The sequence below is a fragment of the Bacillus rossius genome, chromosome 6 (genome assembly GCF_032445375.1).
Source record: "Bacillus rossius redtenbacheri isolate Brsri chromosome 6, Brsri_v3, whole genome shotgun sequence".
Taxonomy (NCBI): domain Eukaryota; kingdom Metazoa; phylum Arthropoda; class Insecta; order Phasmatodea; family Bacillidae; genus Bacillus; species Bacillus rossius.
Genome location: NC_086334.1, coordinates 458,842 through 484,803, shown reverse-complemented (window position 1 = coordinate 484,803; position 25,962 = coordinate 458,842). Strand labels below are relative to the sequence as shown.

Genomic DNA, 25,962 nt, shown 5'->3' with positions numbered 1-25,962 from the left:
TTAGTTACTTTCTTGTAGTAATAATTCGTGTGCAAATTTATATGTTTTCAATTTACTACGCCGCAGGAATTTAACATCATAAATATTATTGTACTTTTACTTTTTAAAGTTTGAAATTGATTTGAAGAAAAATTTTCTGGGCTCTGTTATAGCTATCTATAAAATAAGTTGTTATCAAGCACATATTTTTCAGAACGGTTCCATCTCAGATCGGACTTGATAACGCGTGTATGTGCTATCAGTAAAGGCTCGTGTACGCTTGTTTGCATGACGTTATGCTTTTCAGTTGGTATTTAGAGATTACGTTATATGTGTCGGACCTTGAGTACCACCTGGAGATACATGTGAGGACGCACGTTCCACGTTGTGATAAGTAACAAGGAACGATTTAAAAATAATTGAGGGTGTTTTTAATTCTTCTTGAATTTTGAGTGCAAAAATATATCATTTTATTAAATATATTTTTACCTGTTATAATGATTGCAAAACCTTAGCATATTACCACCCATAGTGAAGCATTGAGACCTCCGGAATGTAAGGACCTCTGGTAACCGTGACAACCGAAGCGTCACCTGATGTGGGGAAGGTCACAGGTTCAACTCCAACAACTGACATGTTTTTTTTACTAATGAGCATCTGGATGGATGCAGATGATCGGGTGCCTACCATAGTTGTACTATTCTGGCAACTTAGTGTCGGTAGAACATGACAGAGGCTTCGAGCCGGAGCCGGGGTCCGCCATCTTGGGTTGTGACGTCACGGCCGCCATCTCGGGTGACATTTCACCTCGACCGTGAACCCTACGGCCGTTTTGGATGGCCTTCACCTTGGACTTCAAAATTTGCAAAACATTCACCAAAAATTGCTAAAAAATTTCTATTTTTACAAACAAATTCCTACCGTAAAATATCAAATAAATCTGAAAAATAAAAAAAAATCAGTTTTGAAGGGATGATATTCTATAAACAATAAAACATTCAAAAACTATAAATTCTTAATTCCACTAAACATTTCTGCTTTAAAAGAAATACAAATCCTAAAGGAGGCTTAAAATAATTAAAATTGAAAAAAACTCAAGTATCTGAGGTAATGAATGACCTTGTTCATTTGGATAGTGTATGGTTACCATTTTGGATTCCGCCATTTTATTTTCTAGAAATTTCTGCCATCTTGGAGTCTAGAACATTCAACAGTTTTGTATCCGCCATCTTGAATTATGACATTATGTCCACCATTTTGATTTCAGTAATTTTTAATTTTAACGACACCCCGTCATATTGAATAACAACAACTATCATCTTAAAAACAGGAAATTTTTTAATTATAAAAACACTTTAAATAAAATTTTGACATTTGTAATTTAAAAAGCACTTACGTCTTAGTATCTGGAGTCCTCGGTTCAAATCCGGTGAGGACAAAAAGATGGTGATGTGTTCTTCTTCCACGGAGGCTACCAGCATACTGACCCCCCACCACTAATAGCAAGGAATCTGTATTACGCAAACCAGTAAGAGGTCATGACGGCTATCTTAGATTCGCCATCTTGTTTTCATCTGCTAGAGTGTGCTTCCACCATATTAGATTTTTTACCCACTATACTGCATTAGTGTCAATCACTAGATTTTTTCCTAGCATCCGTTATCTTGTCAGCCATCTTGGGCGCCACATTGAGAATCTGTAATTATTAACCTAGAAATTCAGAAAAAGTTATAAAAATCATTTAAATATTCACATATTAACATTTATATTGAATAGATTGATTTCAGTCCATAGTTAGATCCTTAGCAATTTCAAAAAATATATATATATTATCCAAAAAATATTTTTTTTTTCTAATTCATTTAAATTAAATTTATCAATTTAAATTTACCATTAAAGTCTAGGTTTCTGGTACAATAGATAAAAAAAACATTTGCAAACATTATTTATTACGTAAATTGTACTTTACGACATGAAAACTTGCAAAAAATTTTAATAACCACTTAGTTCGGCATTGGCTTGAACTGAGTAATCCTCAGCTCCAATCTGTTTACTGAAGACAGAGAACAGCAAGATCCGTTTCCAAAATAGTCTTTTTCTTCCCAACAGAGTTTATCGATACTGTGTTTAACAGACTGTTTCATTTAGTTGGAATTATAAATGGGAGTGTTCACTGTCTTGAAAGCGCACTACTTCACTATGGTTCTCAAATGGATATTGTTTGCAATATACACAGTTCAACCACAAGTCATATTTTAAAGATTCGTGGGTTTCTACTTCATCTGCAAGTTTATTATGTTCTGCTTTATATCGCCTAGAAAAAGTACTAATGTATTTTGATTCGCTACATGAATTTATTTAATAGTATTCTTTCACCTTTCCACGAATTGTAGATTTCACCAAGTGGAAACCATTATCATTTACCTGTAATGCATCAAGCACAGTCTTAAGTTTCGATTCATGTCAAGTCGTTATTACACTCGGTTACTGAACATTTTTTGTATGCTTGTACGCATACGAGAATTCAAACTAAAATGAGGAGTCAAAATGTCCACTGGTAGTTCCACACTAAATATTATTTTATAAATTTTAAATTTTCTTCAGATTATTTTGCAAAATAATTACGAAAATTTAATATCATAGTTCAAAAATCGGTTTCCAAATGGTGGACATTACGTCATAACCCAAGATGACGGAATTTTCTAGAATCACAGATGGCTGAAGGTTCTAGAAAACAAATGGCAGGATCCAAAATGGAGTCCATGATATTATCCAAGTGGTCAAAGCTTGAGTGCTTAAAATTTTACGAAATTTAAGCATTTTTTTGTTCTTTTATTTGGAAAACTTTTTTGAGGAATTTAAAAATATGATTTCTTGATTAAATTTTTTAATTTTATTTTTATAATTTTCAGTTATTTAAAATCTTTCTGTAAATTTTTTCCTTAAAATTCGAATTTTTGAATAATTTAGCGAATTTTTGGTCGTTATTTGGCGGTCAAAGGTATAGGTCATCCGAGAGAGCCGCCGATTTCAAGGTAAAAGTCAAACGTTATACAATATGGCGAATCCCGGCTTCGGCTCTACACTGCAACTCGAGGGCTTGGAGCCATTATTATAGACCACCAGTATTGCCTTCTCCTTATGGAAGAATGCTTGCTGGATGTGGCTTACAAACTAATCCTAAAGGTATCCATGTTTGAGATTGTTCTCGAACCCATAAAATCAGAGCTGAAAGTCAGGTATTCTCCCATGCAACAGGATCAAAAAACGAATTCCTTTTCAACTTCTGGCTGGGAGTCAGTTGCTATATTGCATTCTATCTTCCTCATAAAAATAAATACATTAATATGATCTGAATACATTCGCCTTCCACTAATTAGTCCATCAAAGCAATCATGACAAACGCTATCTACAGCTAATATGTGAAATCAATAGCTATGGCCTTCATAACAAATATTTATCACTTATCCCGCATAAAAACAGTCACATGACATTTAACTTGTAGCTATCTGACCAGATTGCCGCGCATTTTAAATAATAAATATTCATGCTAATTTAAAAATTTTGAAATTTAGTTTGTGAATTTGTTGAATAGAGCCAAAATAACATAGATTTAACTAATTTATATTTATCTATGCCCCATAATACAACACAGTTCAATTCTCCACAGGACTTATTTTCCTATGATTCATTAGTTACCAAAATCCTAACTTGAGTACAAAAATTATTCTCTCTTGCCCACATCGGCCATCAACCTACTCTAGACGTCTCAGCAAGCCTTTGATGTGCTTGGATTGTGCTTCCACTGCCTCAAATGCAACCCTACGAATATACCCCACATAGCTCTGACCTAACAAGAGAGGTCTCTTGTTACCATGGTGAAAACGCGTCTTTAATGCTCAGCTGATCACGTGATTGACCGGATACGATAGCGATAGGTCAACTTTATCAGCAAAGCTTGAGTGTTTTTAATTGGTTTTATCTCTGGCACGGGTCACAAAGAGGTTAAATCACCTACCTGAGTGTTTGCAGCTGATGAACGTTTCAGTATTGCACATCGTGAACAATTCCCAGCAAACAATAATACAAGATAAGACACACCTTTTCCCATTGTGAAAGCCGCTCAAAGTACAGTTGGCAAAACAAAAGCTTGCATCGCATAAAATGCAAAACGTTGGAGAGTCGCGAGACATTCTCATCCCGTGGCCACCATGAATGCTTACAGCTGTGTGTTGTTGGTGGCGGCTGTGTTCGGGGGCGGCTGTGTTGGGGGCGGAGCCGCCAGGAACCTCCGCTTCCCCGATGGCTTCATGCTGGGGGCGTCGAGCGCCGCCTACCAGGTGGAGGGCGCCTGGAACACCAACGGTGAGACCGCAGCACGAGCCATGTTCTTCTAGCAGCTAATGAAACACCCGGTATTACAGACAAACACAGGTATATTAATTAATAAATATCAAACTGTTAACAGCACATATTGTTATTATTAATGAGAAAATATATGTTTTTGAATTACTTAAGCTGGATAGCATCGAGCATAATCTGCTATAGACATGATATTTATGTAAACCGTGTACAGCATTTAGTAGTAGTATGGGACGGAAATTTGTAACAACGGTGCTGCCATCTATGACGGATGACGAAAACCAAATTTCGCAATGCAAGGGGAAAACTTAATATAATTAACTGTTTAATGAATTTCAACAATACGGGAAGTATTTTAATAAAATTTCTAATTGAAAATCAGGTGGTAAGCCGGGTTTAGTTATTTTTTCCAGATATTTTTCGCTTACTATAGGAGCCGTTTCATTATATAGTATAACATTTCGTAATAAATTTAGATGCAGCACAAGGTATAATTATTTTAATGTTAGCATATCACGAAGTAAATTCGCAAATCTTTATCTACCTACAAGACCGATAAAATATGTTAAATGTGAGTGTTGAAAACTGGCCCCTGGCTTAAATGTACGCGGGAAGTAAATAAATAAATATTTTACCGTGAAGTGGAGAACGTTTCAAGTGAATGTTCACGTGTCTAAATGACGTGGTAACCAATGGACTTGTCGGCAGGCAAGGGAGAGAGCATCTGGGACCGGCTGGTCCACACAAACCCGCAGTGCATCGCCAACCACGACACGGGAGACGTGGCCTGCGACTCCTACCACAAGTACCAGGAGGACGTGAAGGCGCTCAAGACAATCGGGGTGAGCAGACCTACAACCATTACACCAGTCGCGTTGTCTACTGACCGCTGTGAGCAGACCTACAACCATTACACCAGTCGCGTTGTCTACTGACCGCTGTGAGCAGACCTACAACCATTACACCAGTCGCGTTGTCTACTGACCGCTGTGAGCAGAACTACAACCATTACACCAGTCGCGTTGTCTACTGACCGCTGTGAGCAGACCTACAACCATTACACCAGTCGCGTTGTCTACTGACCGCTGTGAGCAGAACTACAACCATTACACCAGTCGCGTTGTCTACTGACCGCTGTGAGCAGACCTACAACCATTACACCAGTCGCGTTGTCTACTGACCGCTGTGAGCAGACCTACAACCATTACACCAGTCGCGTTGTCTACTGACCGCTGTGAGCAGAACTACAACCATTACACCAGTCGCGTTGTCTACTGACCGCTGTGAGCAGACCTACAACCATTACACCAGTCGCGTTGTCTACTGACCGCTGTGAGCAGACCTACAACCATTACACCAGTCGCGTTGTCTACTGACCGCTGTGAGCAGAACTACAACCATTACACCAGTCGCGTTGTCTACTGACCGCTGTGAGCAGACCTACAACCATTACACCAGTCGCGTTGTCTACTGACCGCTGTGAGCAGAACTACAACCATTACACCAGTCGCGTTGTCTACTGACCGCTGTGAGCAGACCTACAACCATTACACCAGTCGCGTTGTCTACTGACCGCTGTGAGCAGAACTACAACCATTACACCAGTCGCGTTGTCTACTGACCGCTGTGAGCAGACCTACAACCATTACACCAGTCGCGTTGTCTACTGACCGCTGTGAGCAGACCTACAACCATTACACCAGTCGCGTTGTCTACTGACCGCTGTGAGCAGAACTACAACCATTACACCAGTCGCGTTGTCTACTGACCGCTGTGAGCAGACCTACAACCATTACACCAGTCGCGTTGTCTACTGACCGCTGTGAGCAGACCTACAACCATTACACCAGTCGCGTTGTCTACTGACCGCTGTGAGCAGAACTACAACCATTACACCAGTCGCGTTGTCTACTGACCGCTGTGAGCAGACCTACAACCATTACACCAGTCGCGTTGTCTACTGACCGCTGTGAGCAGAACTACAACCATTACACCAGTCGCGTTGTCTACTGACCGCTGTGAGCAGACCTACAACCATTACACCAGTCGCGTTGTCTACTGACCGCTGTGAGCAGACCTACAACCATTACACCAGTCGCGTTGTCTACTGACCGCTGTGAGCAGAACTACAACCATTACACCAGTCGCGTTGTCTACTGACCGCTGTGAGCAGGTGACCACGGAAAGCGGTGGTACAGTAATGGTTTCTCCAATTACCACATTGTCAATTTTTTTGTAAATGCAACAAAAATATTAATGTAAAATAACAGATATTGTACATTTTTACATTTAAGTACATAAAAACAATTGTATCACTATAAAATAGTGTTCCCAGTAATACAAAGCATTTATGCTTTGTGTTAGCTCAGAACATTTAATATTTAAAGCTCTCTTGAAAGTTTGCCAGTATTTATTGCGCACATAATAAGCATGATACGACAAAGTAAAGTCAATCTGTTGAATATTCGATTATCTTTCCCGTGGTTTAAATGATATGCTTGAATGAAAAATCATTTGAAGTATAATTATGCGCCAATTTTCGTAAGAAATGCTCAGTATTATCTCAAAAAACGTATTTCATATATGCAGAAATAACCATTGCTATGAGTTCTACAAAGTTACAATATCTTTCTTGTATTATTACAAACTATTTCTTGGCAACTGGGATCCAAAGGAATATTTTGTAAAAGAACAGAAAATATTTTTATGAATATCAAGTTAGTAATTCATGAACTACGCTAAAACTGAAAAATATATATAAAAAAGAAACGTTTGAAAAAATATATGTTTCAAGCATCCTAGATAACACTCCAAAATATACTTAGGCCTAAATAATTAAATATCATAGTTTTTGTCTATTTGAATTGTTTTCTATCACATTAATAATAAAATTAAACCAGTATTATCACTTGAATTGATATAAATGGAAACCACTTAAGATATTCTAGTGAATATAAAAAAAATATACAATATATGCAAAAATAACATGTCATAGCTGAGTGCCGTTAACAAAAATTGAACGTATGTTTTATAATAGAGTAAATTGAATATACAAGTTTACATTTCAGAATAATTTAATATCTTAGAATTCACGACAGAACTCTATTAAGACAAAAGTTACAAAAATCTCCAGATGATGAAATAAAAATAAAAATAAATATTGTTTGTGTTCATCACCTCTACTCATTAGAAATCCCGGAAGATAATATTGTGAACTTGTCCGCTTATAGTTTGGTTACTACCGATTTTCCATCTCTTGGGCGAGAGTGCTGCCTACAGGAGACATCACAAACGTCAACCAAGATGGCGTCAACTACTACAACAACCTCATCAACGAGCTACTCGCCAACAACATCCAACCAGTCGTAAGTAATAAAATCATGAGTCGACTTAGTCTTCTGAATAGCTTCTACACGCCGTAGAGTTTCAACGCAATGTAATTTTTTATCTACAGTAAAAAAAAAAAAAAAACAACACACTCCAATTCACTGTTGGCTTTGTTGAACTAAATCGGAAAATTTCTGTAGCTGAGGCTGTAACTAATGATTGAAAATGTATTTTCACGAAGAAAAAAAATAATTGAAAAGAAAATGTTCAAAAAGTGTTTTAACCGGCTGAAGTAATTTTACATGATGCACTTGTTTTCTAATGACGGCAGTCATTTTAATGTTGTAATAAAAAGTTATTGCCACTTAAAGTTACCCGATAATGTACTTCAAAATATTTGCTCTCTGGAAAATCGCCCACTAGAAGAGCTTCTATTGTTATCGCTTTTATTTCAAGTAACAAGTAACTAGTGACTAGTAAATCAAGCATCTAGTAACTGATTAGCATGAAACTTGAACAGTCAAGAGTAATCTAATCTAAATACAGCTTTTACACGCACACGCTTATAACATAGTGAAACATTTGTAGTTTCAAATATAACTCTAAAAAACTAAATACTGACACTTACCCTAGAATTTCTTACTTATGTGTTGTTTTCGATACTTTTGCAAAATTAAATGTGGACATGAACATTCCCTTACAAACTTAACCAAGAAAATATGTTGAACATTGTGAAAAAAAAGTAATTCATTGAATAGGCAGCTCAAATTTTAATTGTGTAGAACTTACAAAACATTACGACGTAAAGTACTTCTTAAGTTCTTAACTATTTTTTTTTCTACCGCCAGATCAAGACTAGATCTGTTTGTAGCAAAAAAAAAAAAAGAATCTTGAAACCTACATAAAATTTCTCCAATAATGGAAAATTTGTGGAAACTGTCTAAATAAAATGATTATATATACTGCTCAACTGTCAGTTAAATATCCTGGATTCAATAGCCAAATGCATACCTCATGAAAGTTTTAAGGGTGTATGTCCCATTCAAGGTCATTATTTGATATTTACGTTCCACACGGTTTAACATATCGAAATTTTGATTTGCTGACCTTTCACAAAATTTAAATTTATATCTCCCATAATTATTGCATAATTAAATGACGAATTTGCATTTTAACATTTTTGTGCAGTAAGGATAAGGAGAATGAAATAGAATATAAAACTGAAAATTTTTAGGTATAAATTTAATTTTACTGGCTACTATGTCATATACAGATCGCAGACTTTCGCAACCTTTGTCAGAAGTAGCTTTGCAGTCACCACCATCAGGGTGGATTCACCTACTGAGGTTATTATTTTTCCTAGCTTAAATTAATCTAAGTGCGTGGGGCCGTCCAAGTTAGGGGAGGACCTACGTGTGTCTCAGGCCGAAGCCTATACACTCTACCATGCGGGGTTTTAACCTATATATAGTACGAACTGGAAGACGAATAATCACAACGGTTAAAGAACACATCAGTGACTATAAACATGAAAACCGATGGTAAGCTTTAGCAGAACTCCTTGAAAACCAGACACAGCATTGATTTTGACAAATTCAACACCATAGCCAATATCCGACAATACGAGAAAAGATACATTCGCGAAACAGTAGAAAAATTAAAACACCCAGCAAACATATATAGAGAAGATGGCTACAAATAAAAAAGAATACGGGATCCACTCTTCAGAAAACCTCAAAACCTAGCGAGAGTATTAAAGGCAGAATAACTTGTGATTGCAACTGCGATGTCAACCGAAACGTCGGTGAATTATTCGCCTTGGATGCGGCTGCAACCCAGAAACCCAGCTACTTACTATTTCATATATTTTAACTTCTTTCAGAAAAAAAAAATATTTAATTTGAGCTTGCGTTTCAAAATCCTTGAAATATTTTTTTATTTGTTAGAAAAATTTAAATAAACTTTTCCGAAAGAAATTTGAACCACACCACAAAATAGCCACTATATTTTCCATCATACCCAAAAAAAAATTCCAATTTATTATACCATTTAGTTTTCCTTATTTAGACTGTTTCAACTATACCATCTAACAATACAAAGAGTACAGAGAGCATATTAATTTTATTTTTTGAAGTTCGACCACTAAAAAGGACTACTTGTGTAACCATGTCAAAAAGTAAAAATAAAATAAACACTTGAACGGAACATAGGGAATGTTGGAGCACAGACTTCAGTTATTTTGTGATAAACTGTAGCTATCCCTATGTTTCAGGTGACCATGTATCATTGGGATCTTCCTCAACACCTTCAAGAGTTCGGAGGAATGAGTAACAGCGTGTTCGCTGATTATTTCGAAGATTACGCGCACTTCCTGTTCACAAAATTTGGCGACAGAGTAAGATTGTCTTTAACACAATATACTTCTAAGTTGCGCACTGAGAATGCTCGTATAGGCCTGCTAGTTCTCAAACAACGTCCACCAAAAGTGTGTGAAAAATGTTGATCTTGTAGATGAGATGGGCGTGCAGCAGTGAGGGAATGAGTTGGTGCGGGGGGTGGGGGGAACTGGAGTACCCCGAGGAAACCCACTAGCCACCACGTTCCACACGTGCGAACAATCCTGGTTCTACCCCGACGGGGATTGAACCCCGGTCGCCGGGGTGAGAGACGAGTGTTCTGACCCCTTGACCACCTCAGGCTTTCTGGTGGGAACAGGTCTGTCCGGCTGCTGTGGGTGTCGGCCCCGTGCCATCCATGCAGACCCTGCCTGGGCGGGGAACCACGTGGCAATTTCCATTTCATTCCTCTTGTGGCATCTGTAGTTTTAACAGCGGTTCCACAGAGCCAATAATTGAAGTTTATTTTGTATTATTGTTCTTATTGGTGTGCGCTACTATTGGAGGTACTGGGACGACACAATGCATAAATGCCCCGGTAAGAATCAGAAGACAGTATTTACTAGAGTGGGCTACATCAGGATTCCACTACCGCACTCTTAGAAATTACAGTAAATGTAAATACTTTAGACAACATTTACTTAAAATTACCTATTTCACTTTCTCGCGACAAGCTTTTATAGTAAAATCATAACTTAAAACATAATGATTAATTTTATTTGATGTTATTTACATTTTCTGATGAAATACAGCAAACTAACAGCCATATAAAGTCAGAATTTGCTCTTAGTAATAAATGTTGTGTAGTCACACAAAATTTTGGGACGTCTTTTACTCCTAGGGTTATTATTTTACTTTTTAGTGCATTTCAATCAAAGCTTGTTTTTGAAAACAAATTTTTACATTAAATATATTTTAGTGATACATGTACATTAGGTTCACACCTCATAATTCATCAATACTCCCCCAGGCATATAATCCCGTTAGGGTGTGGTCCTGATTAGGAGAAAGATTGGTCTTTTACATGCCAGACACTGATACCAGTGCCCAACATGGGTTCCGAGAACCGGGGAATAGATTCGCCATTTCCAATCGCAGCATGTGATACAGTGATACAGTTGTTTCCATGTGAATGTGAGTGTTGTGTCGCCTGCGCGCAGGTGAAGTGGTGGATCACCTTCAACGAGCCGCTGTCCCTGGTGAGCGGCTACATGGGCGACTGCTTCCCGCCCCGAGTGAGTGCGCGCCGGGTGGGCGAGTACTACGTGGCCCACAACCTGCTGATGGCGCATGCGCGCGCCTACCACGTGTACGACAAGGTCTTCAGGAGCAAGCAGCGAGGTGAGGCTGTCCCCCGCACGCGACCAGACCTGCACTGGGTGAGCGTAGCGTCCCATCACGTCGGACTGCGGGCTGGATCCAAACAATCAGTCCATCAGTTGAGTGTAATGGAAGACATCTTTGTTTATATTCTTTGATTGCTTTGCTATTTTATTTTCTTTTTTCTAACTACAATTGCAACTGCAATTGCATCATCCAAAGTTTATTCCGTATTCTACGTTGAAACGATACATCCAACAGAAACAGCAACCACAAGACTGATCGTGTGTGGGGAAGACTTCAGTTCGATTCAAACTGAGCGTCTGGACTGATCGTGTGTTGGGACTATACGCCGGGCTTGTACCGATGCCAACACTAGCTTGTTTTATGGGCACCATGATCATCATCTGCGCGCACTCGCCGTCTGTTGTCCACATGTTACCTCCCGGCCGAATTGCATTCGATTACAGACCTCAACAATTCTTGCACAGAAAAATATTTCTGTACTATTTCAAAAGATCCCTTAGGAAACTAGTTGCCAATAATTAGTTTGTTAATACTACAAGAAAGCTATTGTAACTTTGTACAACACATGGCTATGTTTTTTTTTTCTCGAAATAAAACTGAATATTTCTAACGAGAATCAACACATAAATGCCCAGGTAAGAATTACTGCGAACATTATTTTGGAGTGATACAGTTGTTATTATGTAACTGTAAGAATTTATAAATATCTGTGATTTTGTAATATTTCTATTCCATTTACAAAAAAAAAATATTAAAGTGCGGAATTATTTCGTAATAGGCTAAAATTCAAACAAGTATAACTGTGTGTTGTTTCTGCTTTTCGTTAACTGTTAATCTAAAGGACTCTGAGTCAATAAGATACCCTCAATGAAAGAAGTTTCGAATCACAAGTTACCCAGTGGAGACGCCTCACAAGTCAGCAGACATTGATCAGACGACGTTTTCCCGGGCCTGCAGAGGATTGTGAAGTCTATCCTGGAGGACATTGAAGCAGCGAATTTTCCCAGTCCCAAAAAATCGAGTCATTTTACTTTTGTAATGTTGTTGTTGGACCCTTCTTCTTCGGGGGCTTGTAAAACTACCTATACTATGGTCCAATGAGAACGCAGTTCAAATGTTTAGTGGTATGCTTTCCAGCCTCTCTTTAAAAATAACGGGAATTTGGCAGATTTCTACCGATAGGTAAGGGCACGTATTTTATTCGCAAAAAATATTGTGGTCTATCACACATACGCTGAAACATTACGTGATTGGTGGAGTTTATTTCAGGCACAGGGGAACCCTGTGCGGAAGCAAGCTCGTGCTGAATAGCCTTGCCAAATAAGGAGACGGCTTCTCTTGCAGGCGGCCGCCAGTCACAAGCTGGTGCGGGTGCGAGCAATAAGCTATTGTCCCTGCCACCAGGTAACCTGTACCCTGTGACTGTACATATGTACACATGTGTGTTGCACTCACACTGACTGTGCACTCGTTCACAAACTCTATGTAGATTGTGGTTGGTGAATACGTTTCATTAAATAAGGATAAATAATAAAATAGTTTAAGTATTAATGTCAAACTATTTGTCCAAACAGAAATTAAAGACATTTATTCAATTAAGATATTAAGTTACTGTTACAACCAGTAATAAGCAAACGAAAAAAAAATTGGATTAAAACCAAGAAGTTAAATATATTGAATACGTTCGGATATTTTTCGATACGTTCACAAAAAATATTAAAGCACATTTCATGTAAATAACAATATTTTAAAAGGCAATACGTAGGAAATCGGATAAGATACAGTTCATGGCCTGTGGTTCGGAAAAATCCCAAAAGTGTCTGAAGTGATTTCAGAAAATCCTGGTGTACCAAAATCCAAATAGGTGAACAGTTATTCGTGTCCTTGTCCTCCTGAGTACAGTATAAGGAAGGATGAAGGACTCCATCCCGCGACCACTTAGCCAACTCTAAGGCTGGGAATAAGAAGGAGGTTAATTTGGAGAAATTTTTTAATCCAGCAATTAGAAAACTTCAAGTAAAGCAAAGGCTAATATCAAATAACTACAACTGTTTGTCAGGGAAAGCAGAAAAATTAAAGTATCTGTTAAAATGTTTTATTTTAACGTCGGAATTGCCTACAGGAATAATAAAATATTATTTTTCTGTAACCACGCAAACTAAATGTCATGAAAAATTTCACCGATTGATAGCTGTTAAAAATAAGTGTAATAAGGTTTTTTGGCTTCTGTTCGCAGGTAAAGTGGGAATATCTTTGAACAGCAACTACGCCAAACCAAAAAGCAACTCCGCAGCTGATCTAGAAGCTGTCAACCGGTTTCTTCAGTTCGATGTAAGACTACTTCACGCAACATTTTATGCATAAAAATTATCTGATAATATTATCAAATCCATAAATTAAACAGTTTAATCCAAAAAAATAAAACAATCTCTTCACATTTCAGTAAATTAATATGGTATTTTAAACAATTTATACTGCCCGTTTACTTTTATAACCAAATTGGCCTAAACAATCATTATATTGGGCTAAATTATATAAAATGTTTTTCATGACGTAAGTGTTCTGTTTGTTAAATAACCAAAACTAAGATATTTTTAACCACTTAATTCTACCTACAAATTTTATAGTCTTAAGTTTTGAAACTTTTTAGTGTAACTTAAGCATCAAGTATGAAATTGTTCTTGATAACTTAAGCCAATAAGTTATATAATACAATGGTGGAATTGAATGCTCTTCGAGGTAAAACATCGAAATACAATAGATTATCCTAAACATAACAACTCGAAAGTTATGTAAAAATTATTTTTCAACACTCTACTCAACTTAAACTATTGAATTCTGTAATAAGAAGTTGTTTACATGAAGACTGTAATAATTAAAAGCAGTAAATAATTAACTCTCTTTAGGGAAGAAAATCGTAATTTCAACTTTGATGTGCAATATAATGGCACAGTTCATCCATCCTTAATTTTTTTATATTGGCATTCATTTTGAAGCCAAACCAATGAGCAGTGATGATGGTGGAAACGTCAGTACAATCTTGCCAATGACGTGATAAATTCAGAAATAACCTTTAAAGAAAATGTTGAGATTCTGCTAAAATAAAAGTCATTTTCGAGCATCGGTCATTGGTGATGTGTTGGTATACGCGGTATGAAAAGATCTGACGACTTTCATTATATATATTTATTTCCTGCCAGATATTTCGTGTGACAACAAAACGCATATCACACAATTTTTATTGGAATATTAGGAAACATGTTAGTATCACTATACAACTATACAAAGGATGAAGATTTGGTCACACGGTCATTGTGTTTGCGGAAAGCCATTTTTTTAATTCTTTGGTGTATAAGACCAGTAAATATCGTATCAAATATAAACTCATTGTAACCACCAGTATTTGGTAAATTCCTAATACTTTTGCGGATTATTATTATTTTTCAATAACTCTTCAATTGTGTCCCAATTTTAATGTACCTAAGATAACAAAACTAGCAGTTATCTAATAACAACTGAATTACCGAAATACATTCAGGTTATTTTATAAAATAGTATCTTATCTTTAGTACCAAAGTTAATGAACAAATGACTAACTCATGAGAAAACAGAGAACTATGTCTGCAGGTCACTGTACCTGTAAAATATACAGCTGTTTGGTCCTTAGAGGCCGATAAGAGGTGAAACAGGATTTGTGCTGAACCATCGACAGAATACATAAGCGACGAAAACAGGAGTATTTAGAGAAAACCTACAGTTAAGAAAATATTCCGTCTGTGCCCTGGGTGTCTGACCCGAATGGTCTTGATGGGAGAAAAGTGGTATGACTATTGAGTGCTCCTAGGCCCCAACTGCAGCGAGACTTCTTCGACTTCGTGCGTTTCCGGAAGCTTGGAGGGGTGAAACACACTGTTGTTCGCAGCTGGGCTGGTTCGCTCACCCCATCTTCAGCTCCCAGGGCGACTACCCCGCCCTCATGAAGGAGAGGATTGCCAACCTCAGCAAAGCAGAGGGACGTCGCAGGTCCAGGCTGCCAACCTTCAGTCAAGCGTGGATCGACCTCATCAAAGGTACGTAAACAACTTCAACAGCCTGCTTAACATCTACTTTCAGAATCACAAAAAGCATTATCATGGGCCGAGATATCTGTGTGCATGCAGTTAACAAGGCGAAACTGTTTCCTCATTGTTGAAGATGTAGAACCAAATTCCCATTTTGTTTTATTATAAAAAAAACCAATTTCCGCAGCCACAAATTTCAATTATAGATCGTTTTATAAGACATTAATTTGAGCAAATACTTATCTTTACATGCAGTTAATGAGGTGGAATTTATTAAAGTTTTATTTAAACTTGTTCAAACTGGAAAGAAAGAACCCATAGGCATTTTTTAAAAATAATTTCCTTAAATTATTACACTGAATCACGTGGATATTTATGATTATCCCAACAACTGAACATCTGTGAAAGTGTAAATTTGGTTTTTTATATTTAAATGCTAGTAGTGATTGCATAATTGTTAACACGAAGATTAACTTTTCTTTGATATATTTTTTTTACAATTTAGTGCGTGCATTGGGCACTAATCGTTTATACCTACGGTAATTTAGATACTGGCGTGTGTCAGAGGAATACAAAAAGTGCTGGAATTTTTTTTTTTCACTAAATGTTCAAACTAATTTTATTTTCAAAATACTAACTTCATTTCATTAAAAACATTCTGCACCTGGTCAGTATATTCCCAATGCAGTAAGAGCAATCAATTTTTAACCTGTGTGCATCAGTTCTAGAATCACACTCAAAATATTCTTTGACAACACCATCGTCAAAAGATATTCAAAATATTCTACAGCATTAAAAGTGCTTCATTTATTTTTTAACTCAAGCAATAAACAAGCTGTATATACATAAATTTTACTCTTTTTAAATACGCAACCAATATTATAAAGAATAATAATTTTGCCTTTGAAATAATAATAATAATAAACTAAAATCTATTTTGTCATTAATGAAAATAAATATATTTTATTCTGTATTTTTGCACAACTATTGTGTCGAAATTACAAATAAATTAAAATAGTTATTCCTGTAACAGTGATGCTGTTGTATGTCCACGCACAAGCCGATACTTAGTTTGCTTCACACTTTCCACTGCTCACGGCCCAGGGTTGGTTTGGTTTTAAACACAATAGTTTAAATCATGTTTTTTTTATAAAACTGTGGTTTTTATGAATAAAATACTGCATTTTTAAATAGAAAAACATATTTTTTTTAATGTAAGGTATAATTCCATTCTAATAACAACAGAAGCTTCCTCATTAATGGTTCTTATGATTTACAGGAACAAAAATTATCTACTCATCAAGATATTTTCGTTAAAATTATATGTAGGCCTATAAGTTTTAATTTTACCCATCTGAATACTCTTCTAACATTAAATTGTAAATTCCGGGCATTCCCCGACTGTACTACAAATCCCCTTTCTGTGTGAAACACCCATTCTGTGGAGAATACTCTTTCTGTTGGGATATACCCCAGTCAGATGTGCAGATTATTTAGACTTGATTTCTTTGATGTTTAACTTTTCTGGTTCAACATGAGTGACAAAAAGCGGGATGTTGCATGACTTTCTTTTGAATATTCTGAGAACCAAAATAACTAACGTAATAAAATGAAGGGTGGTTTAAACCTAGATCAACTGGTTGTTTGCTCTGAACAGATTGAAACCTGGGACCTGTCCTTGCGCAGGGTCGGCGGACTTCTTCGGGCTGAACATGTACACGTCGCAGGTGGTCGGCGCCGAGAAGAAGGGCGGCCTGGGCAACAGCAGCGACATGGGCTTCCTCTCGGCCGAGTTCGACGCCAGCTGGGCCAAGTCCTCGGCGTCCTGGCTCAGGGTGAGTTGGCGCGCGCCTCGCTAGAGTGCACTTTACCATTGCTGCCAGCTTCACTGCATGCTGGCAGTGCGAACATTGTCTGTCGAAGTTTAACTTTTTTTAAGCTGTTCGTATAAAAATCAGTGCGTTATACATTGCCAGGGTAGCTCTATCCTGGCTCTATATATTTGCTGCCCGAAGCCACGTTTACAACATTATCAATGAGGCACTTTACAATATAAATATTAAACAAATTTTCACATTTTATAACATTTTTTAATGATTTTTTTAAACAAAGAGGATGTTACCAAACTGTTATTCCTTTTCTATGAGGGTAATTACAATATGTGTCTGTAAAATGAATGATGTATTTCATTATTGACGATAGTAAATCACACAATAAATTCAATGAAAGTATGTGCGTGTGTTTTTGCAGTACACGCCCTTTGGAATGCGCGGGTTGCTCAACTGGGTGCACAAGGAATACGGCAACCATCCCATCTTGATCACTGAGAACGGCTGGACCGACAGTGGAGAAAGTTACGACACCATGAGGATACGGTACTACGCGGTAAGGCACTTCATCCACGCTGTAATTGTTTTGTGTAAATGGAACACAAATATTAATGTACAATAGCAGATATTAGTAAATTTGTACATTTTCGTGAAAACAGCTGTATACAAATAAGTTTTCGCCGTAATACTGTGTTAGGATTCTACCCATACATTTATGTTTTGTGTTGTCCCAGTTCTTCCAATAGTTAAAGTTGTTTGTAAACTGTTCCCATGTAGCTCACTACCAGCGCTACTGTGTAGTGAGGCGCGTCTTCGCACACTGCCAGGGTTGCGTCTCTCCAAAATTACGGCCATGACTTTAAAAAAGACAGAAAAGAAATGGACGCATTACTACCCCTGATATTTAAGTCGTTAGTGTGTGAGCAAATCTAAATAACAAGCCGCCATGGACAGTAGCCGCAGAATGTTTGAAATCCTGGTGACTGTTGAATTTATTCTTGAAATAGAACATAAAATATTAGTCCAAGTTGGTATTTTCTGCATAAGAGCATTGAAAGCCGGTTCTTTGAGGGTAGTTCCATTATTTGTCAAACATTCAGATATACTGGTCTATTGTAACATAATTTATCAAAATAATGTTTTTGCCTTAATGCGTTCATCTAGTTTATATTTCACATACAAAAAATAAACTTGTATTTCTTTAAAAATAAATTAAAGGTAAGTTCGATTTAGTACTTATGGCATAAAAATATATGTAAGTTATATAATAAAATTAAAGGAATTGTGTTTGTTTCATTGAATTTTTTACCAACAATTATTTTATTTTACCAAATACAGAACTAAAAAGCTAGGTTTGCCAAACAATTTTTTTAAACATTATATTATAAAAATTTAAGACAGTTTAAACATTAAGAAATTTCACAAGTTGTCTTGAAATAATCGAGCTATAATTATAGTCTTAAAGTGCAAAATTTCCAACAAAAAAAAATTAAAACAAACCACGTCAGATAGTAATTGCATTTACATTAAAACTTATCTTCTGAGGAACTGTTGTGAGTGTTTAATGCAAAACTAGATTTAACATTTAAACTGATTGTGCAGCAGCACTCGGCACTGAAATATTTTGCGCCAAAATTTATGGAAATATCACTGTGATGAAACCATCTTTTTTCTAAGAAATGCCGTCAGTTACGTACCTTCATCTGTTTTACTTCATGCTCCGGCTAAGACAGGGTAACATCACAAGACTGGTTGCGAGAACAGACAAGTGAAACAATAATTGAACAACAAAATGGCCTCTCATGAAACACATTGTGACTCCGTGGTAAATCTCGGACGGACGTGGAGACTGCCGGAGTCAGGCTGGACTGAAGCCACTAGGAGCTGGGTCGCTTCCGTCAGCCTGCCGAGCTCGTCCCGTGTTCACTGCTACAGTGGCACACCGGCACACGAGTTCCTTGCATTAGAACTACTGTTTTATCACATTTTAGAAAACAGCCTTGAAACACAGTTGGAGAAGGCCAGTCACCCTGGCTGGTTCCGTTAGCAGGGGCGTTCTCGATAGCAGGCCGTCCCTCGACAATTGTGGTGGCTAGCTTGAATTACTGAATATTTAACACCACTGATACCTTAAATACATTTATAAGAACAAATAAAATTAATGGGATTGGCCTAACGCAATGAAAGTGACTCATGAGAATTACCAGCACTCGCTCATCAGCCAAGGCAGTAACTAACGTCTGCTGGTCAAAAAGCGACAAAAGCTTATGTTGTTACAGAACTACCTGGCTTCGCTGCTGGACGCTGTCTACATTGACAAAATAAACGTCATAGGCCACATTGCATGGAGCCTCACCGACAACTTCGAGTGGTCTAACGGCTACACGTAAGTTTATGTGTGGCTATTAGCTTCACTACATTTGCTAAAGAAGTTTAAAACTTTTTTTGTGTTGTAAAATATATATTAAAATTTTAGTTGATGATTTTAAAATATAACTTACAGATATCTAATCGTTCACAGTGTTGTCGAACACATGTTATTTCTCAGTGTATCACAACAGATATATTTTTCGGCTTAAAAATGTTGTAGGTAACTCTTCGTCTACTGATAAAACAGATTCATAATATAAACTAGGTTTATAGATATTAAAACAAGTGAAAACTTGTCGCGAGAAACTTTAATTCACTGCATACAAATTTTCTTTAGTTGTCAGAATAATTTTGCTGGAAAAATATATCAACCCTATGAATTTGAATGCTTTATAAATTCTCTATATCATTATTAAAATTTAATAACTTTCCCTTGCAATAAACCCAACATAATAAAGTTCAGCTTAAGTTTTACACATGATTAAATAAATTAAAAAACTAAATTATTTACAATATTGCCATTATTCAATAAAATATATTGTGTTTAAGATACTGTTCAGTTGCCACACATTAGTTGTGGGTTCTCGCCACACTACACGTAACTAGGGTTGCGTCGCCGACACTAGCTGGGCGATGAGTTCGATTAAGATAATCAACAAATTAAAAATAATTGCAAGTGACAAAATAAGAGACATAATTTTAGAATGTTAAAATGAATTGACGTCAGTTTAGTAAACATATCGGTTTCTTAACATAGATTAATAACATGAAGTTAAAGATTGTCATAAAACTTGCGGTGCAGAACAGTTGTGTCTTATAGATTTTTAAATATTAAATATTTTTTTTTTAACGTAGCACTTGCAACTATCCAAAATATTTTCTCAAAACAAAGACATTATGAAGACTACGCATATCAAATAAGTTCGTAATTCACTTTTATCTTTTAAAAAAATTGCTTGTTTGTAAAGTCGGTTTACGGACGATAGTTTAACGTGACAATGTCATAACAAAACATTGATTGCATACTTTATGAATAAAATTGAATAATTTTTATTTTAATAATAAAAGACTAAATACTTGAAATTATACTAGTAATCAGATTTTTAAAATGCAAGAATAATTAACCTTTATTGCCGAAATTGTTGTAATAAGCAATGAAAACCACATTAACTTTTCACTTCACTTTATAAACCGTCGAGTGGAAGAGAGATAGATGCGGCGCAAGCGTACAATGAGCGTAACGGGACACAGCGTAACGGAACAATGTGCGCAACGGGACACAGCGTAACGGAACAATGTGCGTAACGGGACTTTTTTTCGTGCGTGCAGCCGGCTTTCATCGATTTATTAGACGTTGTCACGCCAAAAGGCCATTTTTACTTATTTTGCTAGTTTGCTGTGATTAATACAAAGTCAGAGAACGCCAAAGTAATATGTTATATTTATTATTTTCTTATAAATATTTGAAAAATCGTTTTAACCATATTAAAAAGTTTAATTATTACTTTAGGTTACTTAAACATTTTTAACTCATAAATATTTCTTCTGTGTAATTATCGAGTTAACACAAATGCATTATCATTTCGCTGGTAAAAGAGGTGTATTTGACTACAAACGTATTCATGTAAACATTTAAATAAGATAAATTAGATTCTCCTAAGTGAAAAAATTAGAAAACAGATAAGTTTGCTTCATTAATACATGGTTTCGTAGTATCTGGGAACTCTGAATATTTAATTTAAAAAATTCAAAATCTTTTCACTTTTTACACTTTGTCATAGTATTTATGGTAGAGAAAGTTTAGATAAAAATGTATTATGGGAATTAAAACATATCTAAACTACTTTTCTTAGTTCCAGAAATATTATTTATGGATTTTTTATTTATTTAAACTCAGTCTGTGATAAGGCAAGTGACATGGTTGATATAAACAACATTTATTATAATGTTTTTGTTATTTTTCAGAATGAAATTTGGAATATTTAGCGTGGACTTCAATAACGCAGAGAGACCAAGAAAAGCCAAACATTCCGCATCAGTTTATGCTTCCATGATTAAGAAGTGGGAGGTTCCAAGTGAATATTTGGACAAATAGTAATCACGAAGACAAGATAAACAAATGTTTGTTAACAGCGTTAAAGCGCAATGATGTGATGTCACAAAATGAATAAAATGTTCATAGTGTTCCTTATTTATAATAAAATAAATATATAGTTTTATAATTTTTAACAAATTTTGTTTTGATTTTTATTTCACCTACAATAAACTTTAAATTATATTGCATGAACGTTCTGAAATAAGTAAAAATGATGATAGATAGTAAAGTAAACAATTTATCCAAATTTCCTTTATAAACGAGGATTGAAACTGTTTTAAATTAGCATAACTTTATGTGTTAAAAATGAATTTTAAGTTTGGTTCACACGATTTTTTTTCGAATGATACAAAAGTTTCTGAACCACTATATTGTACTACAAAAATACTGCATTATATTTAGATATGCTACTCGCAGGTTGCAAGGTTGAAAATGTTGAATATAACAAAGAAAATTAATTAATATAAACGAAATTTTTATTAAAAATTAAATTTCTTTTAATTTTGTGAAAATAAAAATTATGTCTGATATACATATGCATACGAAATTATAAAAAATATCTGACAAATATATATACTTATTTAAAGTGAATTTTTGCTGTTTACTAATAATTTTAGAATCTAGAACTTAAGTGACCCCAAAAGAAGAATATGTTATAAAAACTCAAAAGAGCGTAACTACAAAAAAGCAAATTTGCCAAAAATGTTTCGGGCGTACAAACATATATTAAATAGGTAAAAGACAAAAATTCCAATGATTTTTTTTTTAAATTATAAACTTCAAATTTTAACTTAAACAAACTAAAAACCAAATATTTACGAAAGGACATAAGTACAAAATTCTAAATATCATCAAACTATGTCCAGTGACGCTAAATTATATTCCCAAAAAGAGAACCGTTTTCACCGTATTTTGTTTCTAGCTAAACTTTCTGAGATATAAGCCTTTTTAGTAATTATAAGCATAGTTATTCGTAAGGTGCCTAAGGCACCCATTGAAAAAAAGATGTATATAACAAACACTTGAATTTAATAACTAAGGCGTGTTCCACTTATGTAGCTGTGTTTCAATTTTACTCTATTGTTACACTTCCATTTTCTATTTGCTATATTTCTCCATGGAGTATGCTAATATTTATGCTTCATGATACGCTTGTCTCCAAGGTATACATATCTCTTTGGTTTCATAGTCTGTGAGTCAGTGATTAACCTAGCGTATATAGGATTAATAAATACCTAATGAAATCAAGGAATGCGTACAAAAGTTCCACATATATATTGCAAATTCTTTTTATTTATAAATTGCATCTAGTCTTTCGTGTTCAGGGCCAATAAATAATTCTAGGCTTGTAGGTTGAGACCACGTCTGTATAACTATAACTAACCGTCATTTCGGCATGTCTTGATGCAGCCAACTCCAAGGGTGATTGGCAACCGAAGGCCCTGATTTATTTATTATTTTCTTTGACATGGATTTCAGACATGGAAATGAATGACTTGATGTAAGTTTTTGGACATACGCCATTGCTAAGAACTTTTTCTGTTTGAAGGAAAACTAATAAATAAAATAAATAATTAAAAATACTCAAAAAAAGACAAAAAACACACAAAATTAAGCAAACAATTGCTGTTGTCAACAAGGATATGAACACCACAAAATATTCCGAAACAGGAATATGGTCAGCAAACAAACAAAGAAAAACAAAGAAAAATGTACTAAGAGAACGAAAAAATCCCCACAAATGATGACAACACAAAAATATTGAAACCCAAAATAATTCAGCACAACAGTTGAAGCGAGACAAAAAACATGACAAAACGAAAAGACAAACAAATACAATAGTTTTACCTAAACAGAAACAAGCGACGTTTCGGGAACTGCTATCTGCTCCCGTCCTCAGGCAGAGACGCACATGGTACGGAAACACAGGTGCGACTTGTTTCTGTTTAGGTAAAACTATTGTATTTGTTTGTCTTTTCGTTTTGTCATGTTTTTTGTCTCGCTTCAACTGTTGTGCTGAATTATTTTGGGTTTCAATATTTTTGTGTTGTCATCATTTGTGGGGATTTTTTCGTTCTCTTAGTACATTTTTCTTTGTTTTTCTTTGTTTGTTTGCTGACCATATTCCTGTTTCGGAATATTTTGTGGTGTTCATATCCTTGTTGACAACAGCAATTGTTTGCTTAATTTTGTGTGTTTTTTGTCTTTTTTTGAGTATTTTTAATTATTTATTTTATTTATTAGTTTTCCTTCAAACAGAAAAAGTTCTTAGCAATGGCGTATGTCCAAAAACTTACATCAAGTCATGCACTCCCATTGCACAAATCTTTTAAAGATAACATGGAAATGAATGTCTTTAATCTCTGGTTGGGTGTCACTTCAGCTGAGGGTTCGACACCGCTTAAAACTCGTAAACTATGAAAGCTACAGACATTAAGTATGTATATATGTATATGTGTATATATATATATATATATATAAGTAGAGCAGACTTTGCTCGTGGTCGTTACGTATGACTCTCCTGATTAACATTAGCATTGATGACGTAATAAGCGTAGGTGAGGGGCGTCATTGAAGTCCGGGGGAGCTGTAACTTCGAAAGTAATAGGCCGATTTGCATGATATTTCACTTTTTGTTGCTCGTGAGTGAGCACTGAGTGGTGCTAGTTGATTGGAATAACTATAAAGTTATTAACTTTGATTTTAGAGCCATTAATCGCAAAATGCCTCAGCGAAAACAGGTTTCATATGTTGTAGAAAAAAAGGAAAACAAGCGAAATCGCCGAGCAGAAACAATGAACAATATAGAGAAGGTCTTAGGTATCGAATGAGGCAAAAAGCACCCGAGAGAAATGAGCCAGATGGCCAAAACTAGCCCCCGAACGAGGCGCGAAATTTGCGCTCGAGCGAGCCTCAGCCGTCTACCTCGCGAGGCATCAAAGAAGGCTCCAAGTGTCTGGTAAACGTAAATTATTATTTATTTATTTACGGATTAAAGGTTTAACTAGATACATTCCTGTGATTTTTACTAACATTGGCTTGACTTACTACACTTCCATCGCCACTAGGACAAACTCCTCTTTCCTGGATCGAAAACCAGGTAACCCATTAAAGTCTAGATTCTTCATACTGAGTTCTCAACATATGATTCAAAAATACAGTGTAAACCAATGACAATAGTAGTGAAGAAATTACATTGGTTAATTTTTTTCCATCGCTCTTTGTTCACTGGGACATGTATGTTCTGTAAATGTATGGTCGTTTCAAGAATATATATTTTTATATTTACAAAATAAAAACGCATTCACAAAAATTTTGAAAACCTTAAAATTTGAAATGTTAAACCAAAAATGATTTCATTTTCCTGAATCTGGAATAAATACTTTACATAGAACCAACGATACACTTGCTGTCTTGTGGTAGCAAACTAATTCTGCAGGCAGAAAACCATTCAGCACATTTTTTTCAGATATTTTTTTTATCGTTTGTCTTTTATCGTTTATAGTCTTTCATATTTTGTTTGTTTGTAATACTTTATACTCAGTTTAATTTATAAGTGGCTCATTGTAGTTGAACGTATTTTACTCTATACACGCTTGTTAAACTCTTAATGGTTTGGCAGAGTACTACGAGATGCTGAGTCGTTTAGCGAGTAGAAGTGTCATGTAGGGCGCGGTTTCATTGAACTGAACTACTTCAGGTAACATGTTCAACTTTTGCATACGGTTACACACAGTCTGAACATGTTTCGTACGAGGCCATTTCTCATTCAACCTAAACAAGTTGGGAAAAGTTGTTCAGAACGACATCTCTTCTACAGAAGCCTCTGATTGGCTGTTAGTGTTGAGAGTATAAACAGTCCTTTGCACATACGCAAGATGGATAATGTTGCTGGCATAAGTTCCTGTAACACCTTACCGACTACAACACAAAACATATATTGGTACAGGTTAATATTTTATTATTTTAAATTTGATGCTGGCGGTAATTCTCTAAAGAGGTACACTTGCTCAAATAAATAGGATCTACAACACATACATTCGATGACAGTAGACAATCGGTTTGGAGTTGAACAGACTTTACACAAACTGCCGTGTAACCGAACACTTTCTCTTTGTAAACTGGTTCACTTGAACCTTTTCATCTGAAGCTGTTCGGTGTTTCATGTAACCGCCGCTGGGTTCGCTCGGTGGGCA

General features: G+C 35.8%; 1 protein-coding gene across 1 annotated transcript in view; it reads left to right on the top strand.

Moving 5' to 3' along the window:
* Nucleotides 1–21,904, top strand: part of LOC134533355 (lactase/phlorizin hydrolase-like) — an 87,259-nt gene extending 65,355 nt beyond the window's left edge. The window contains exons 12-22 of the mRNA XM_063370876.1: nucleotides 4,152–4,344; nucleotides 5,050–5,183; nucleotides 7,572–7,706; nucleotides 9,941–10,063; nucleotides 11,225–11,405; nucleotides 13,648–13,742; nucleotides 15,334–15,481; nucleotides 17,159–17,307; nucleotides 17,723–17,857; nucleotides 19,581–19,687; nucleotides 21,637–21,904. Of these exons, the coding sequence (XP_063226946.1) occupies nucleotides 4,152–4,344; nucleotides 5,050–5,183; nucleotides 7,572–7,706; nucleotides 9,941–10,063; nucleotides 11,225–11,405; nucleotides 13,648–13,742; nucleotides 15,334–15,481; nucleotides 17,159–17,307; nucleotides 17,723–17,857; nucleotides 19,581–19,687; nucleotides 21,637–21,766 (1,530 nt within the window). The 3' untranslated portion in view covers nucleotides 21,767–21,904. The remainder of the gene's footprint in view (nucleotides 1–4,151; nucleotides 4,345–5,049; nucleotides 5,184–7,571; nucleotides 7,707–9,940; nucleotides 10,064–11,224; nucleotides 11,406–13,647; nucleotides 13,743–15,333; nucleotides 15,482–17,158; nucleotides 17,308–17,722; nucleotides 17,858–19,580; nucleotides 19,688–21,636) is intronic.
* Nucleotides 21,905–25,962: the final 4,058 nt, after the last annotated feature.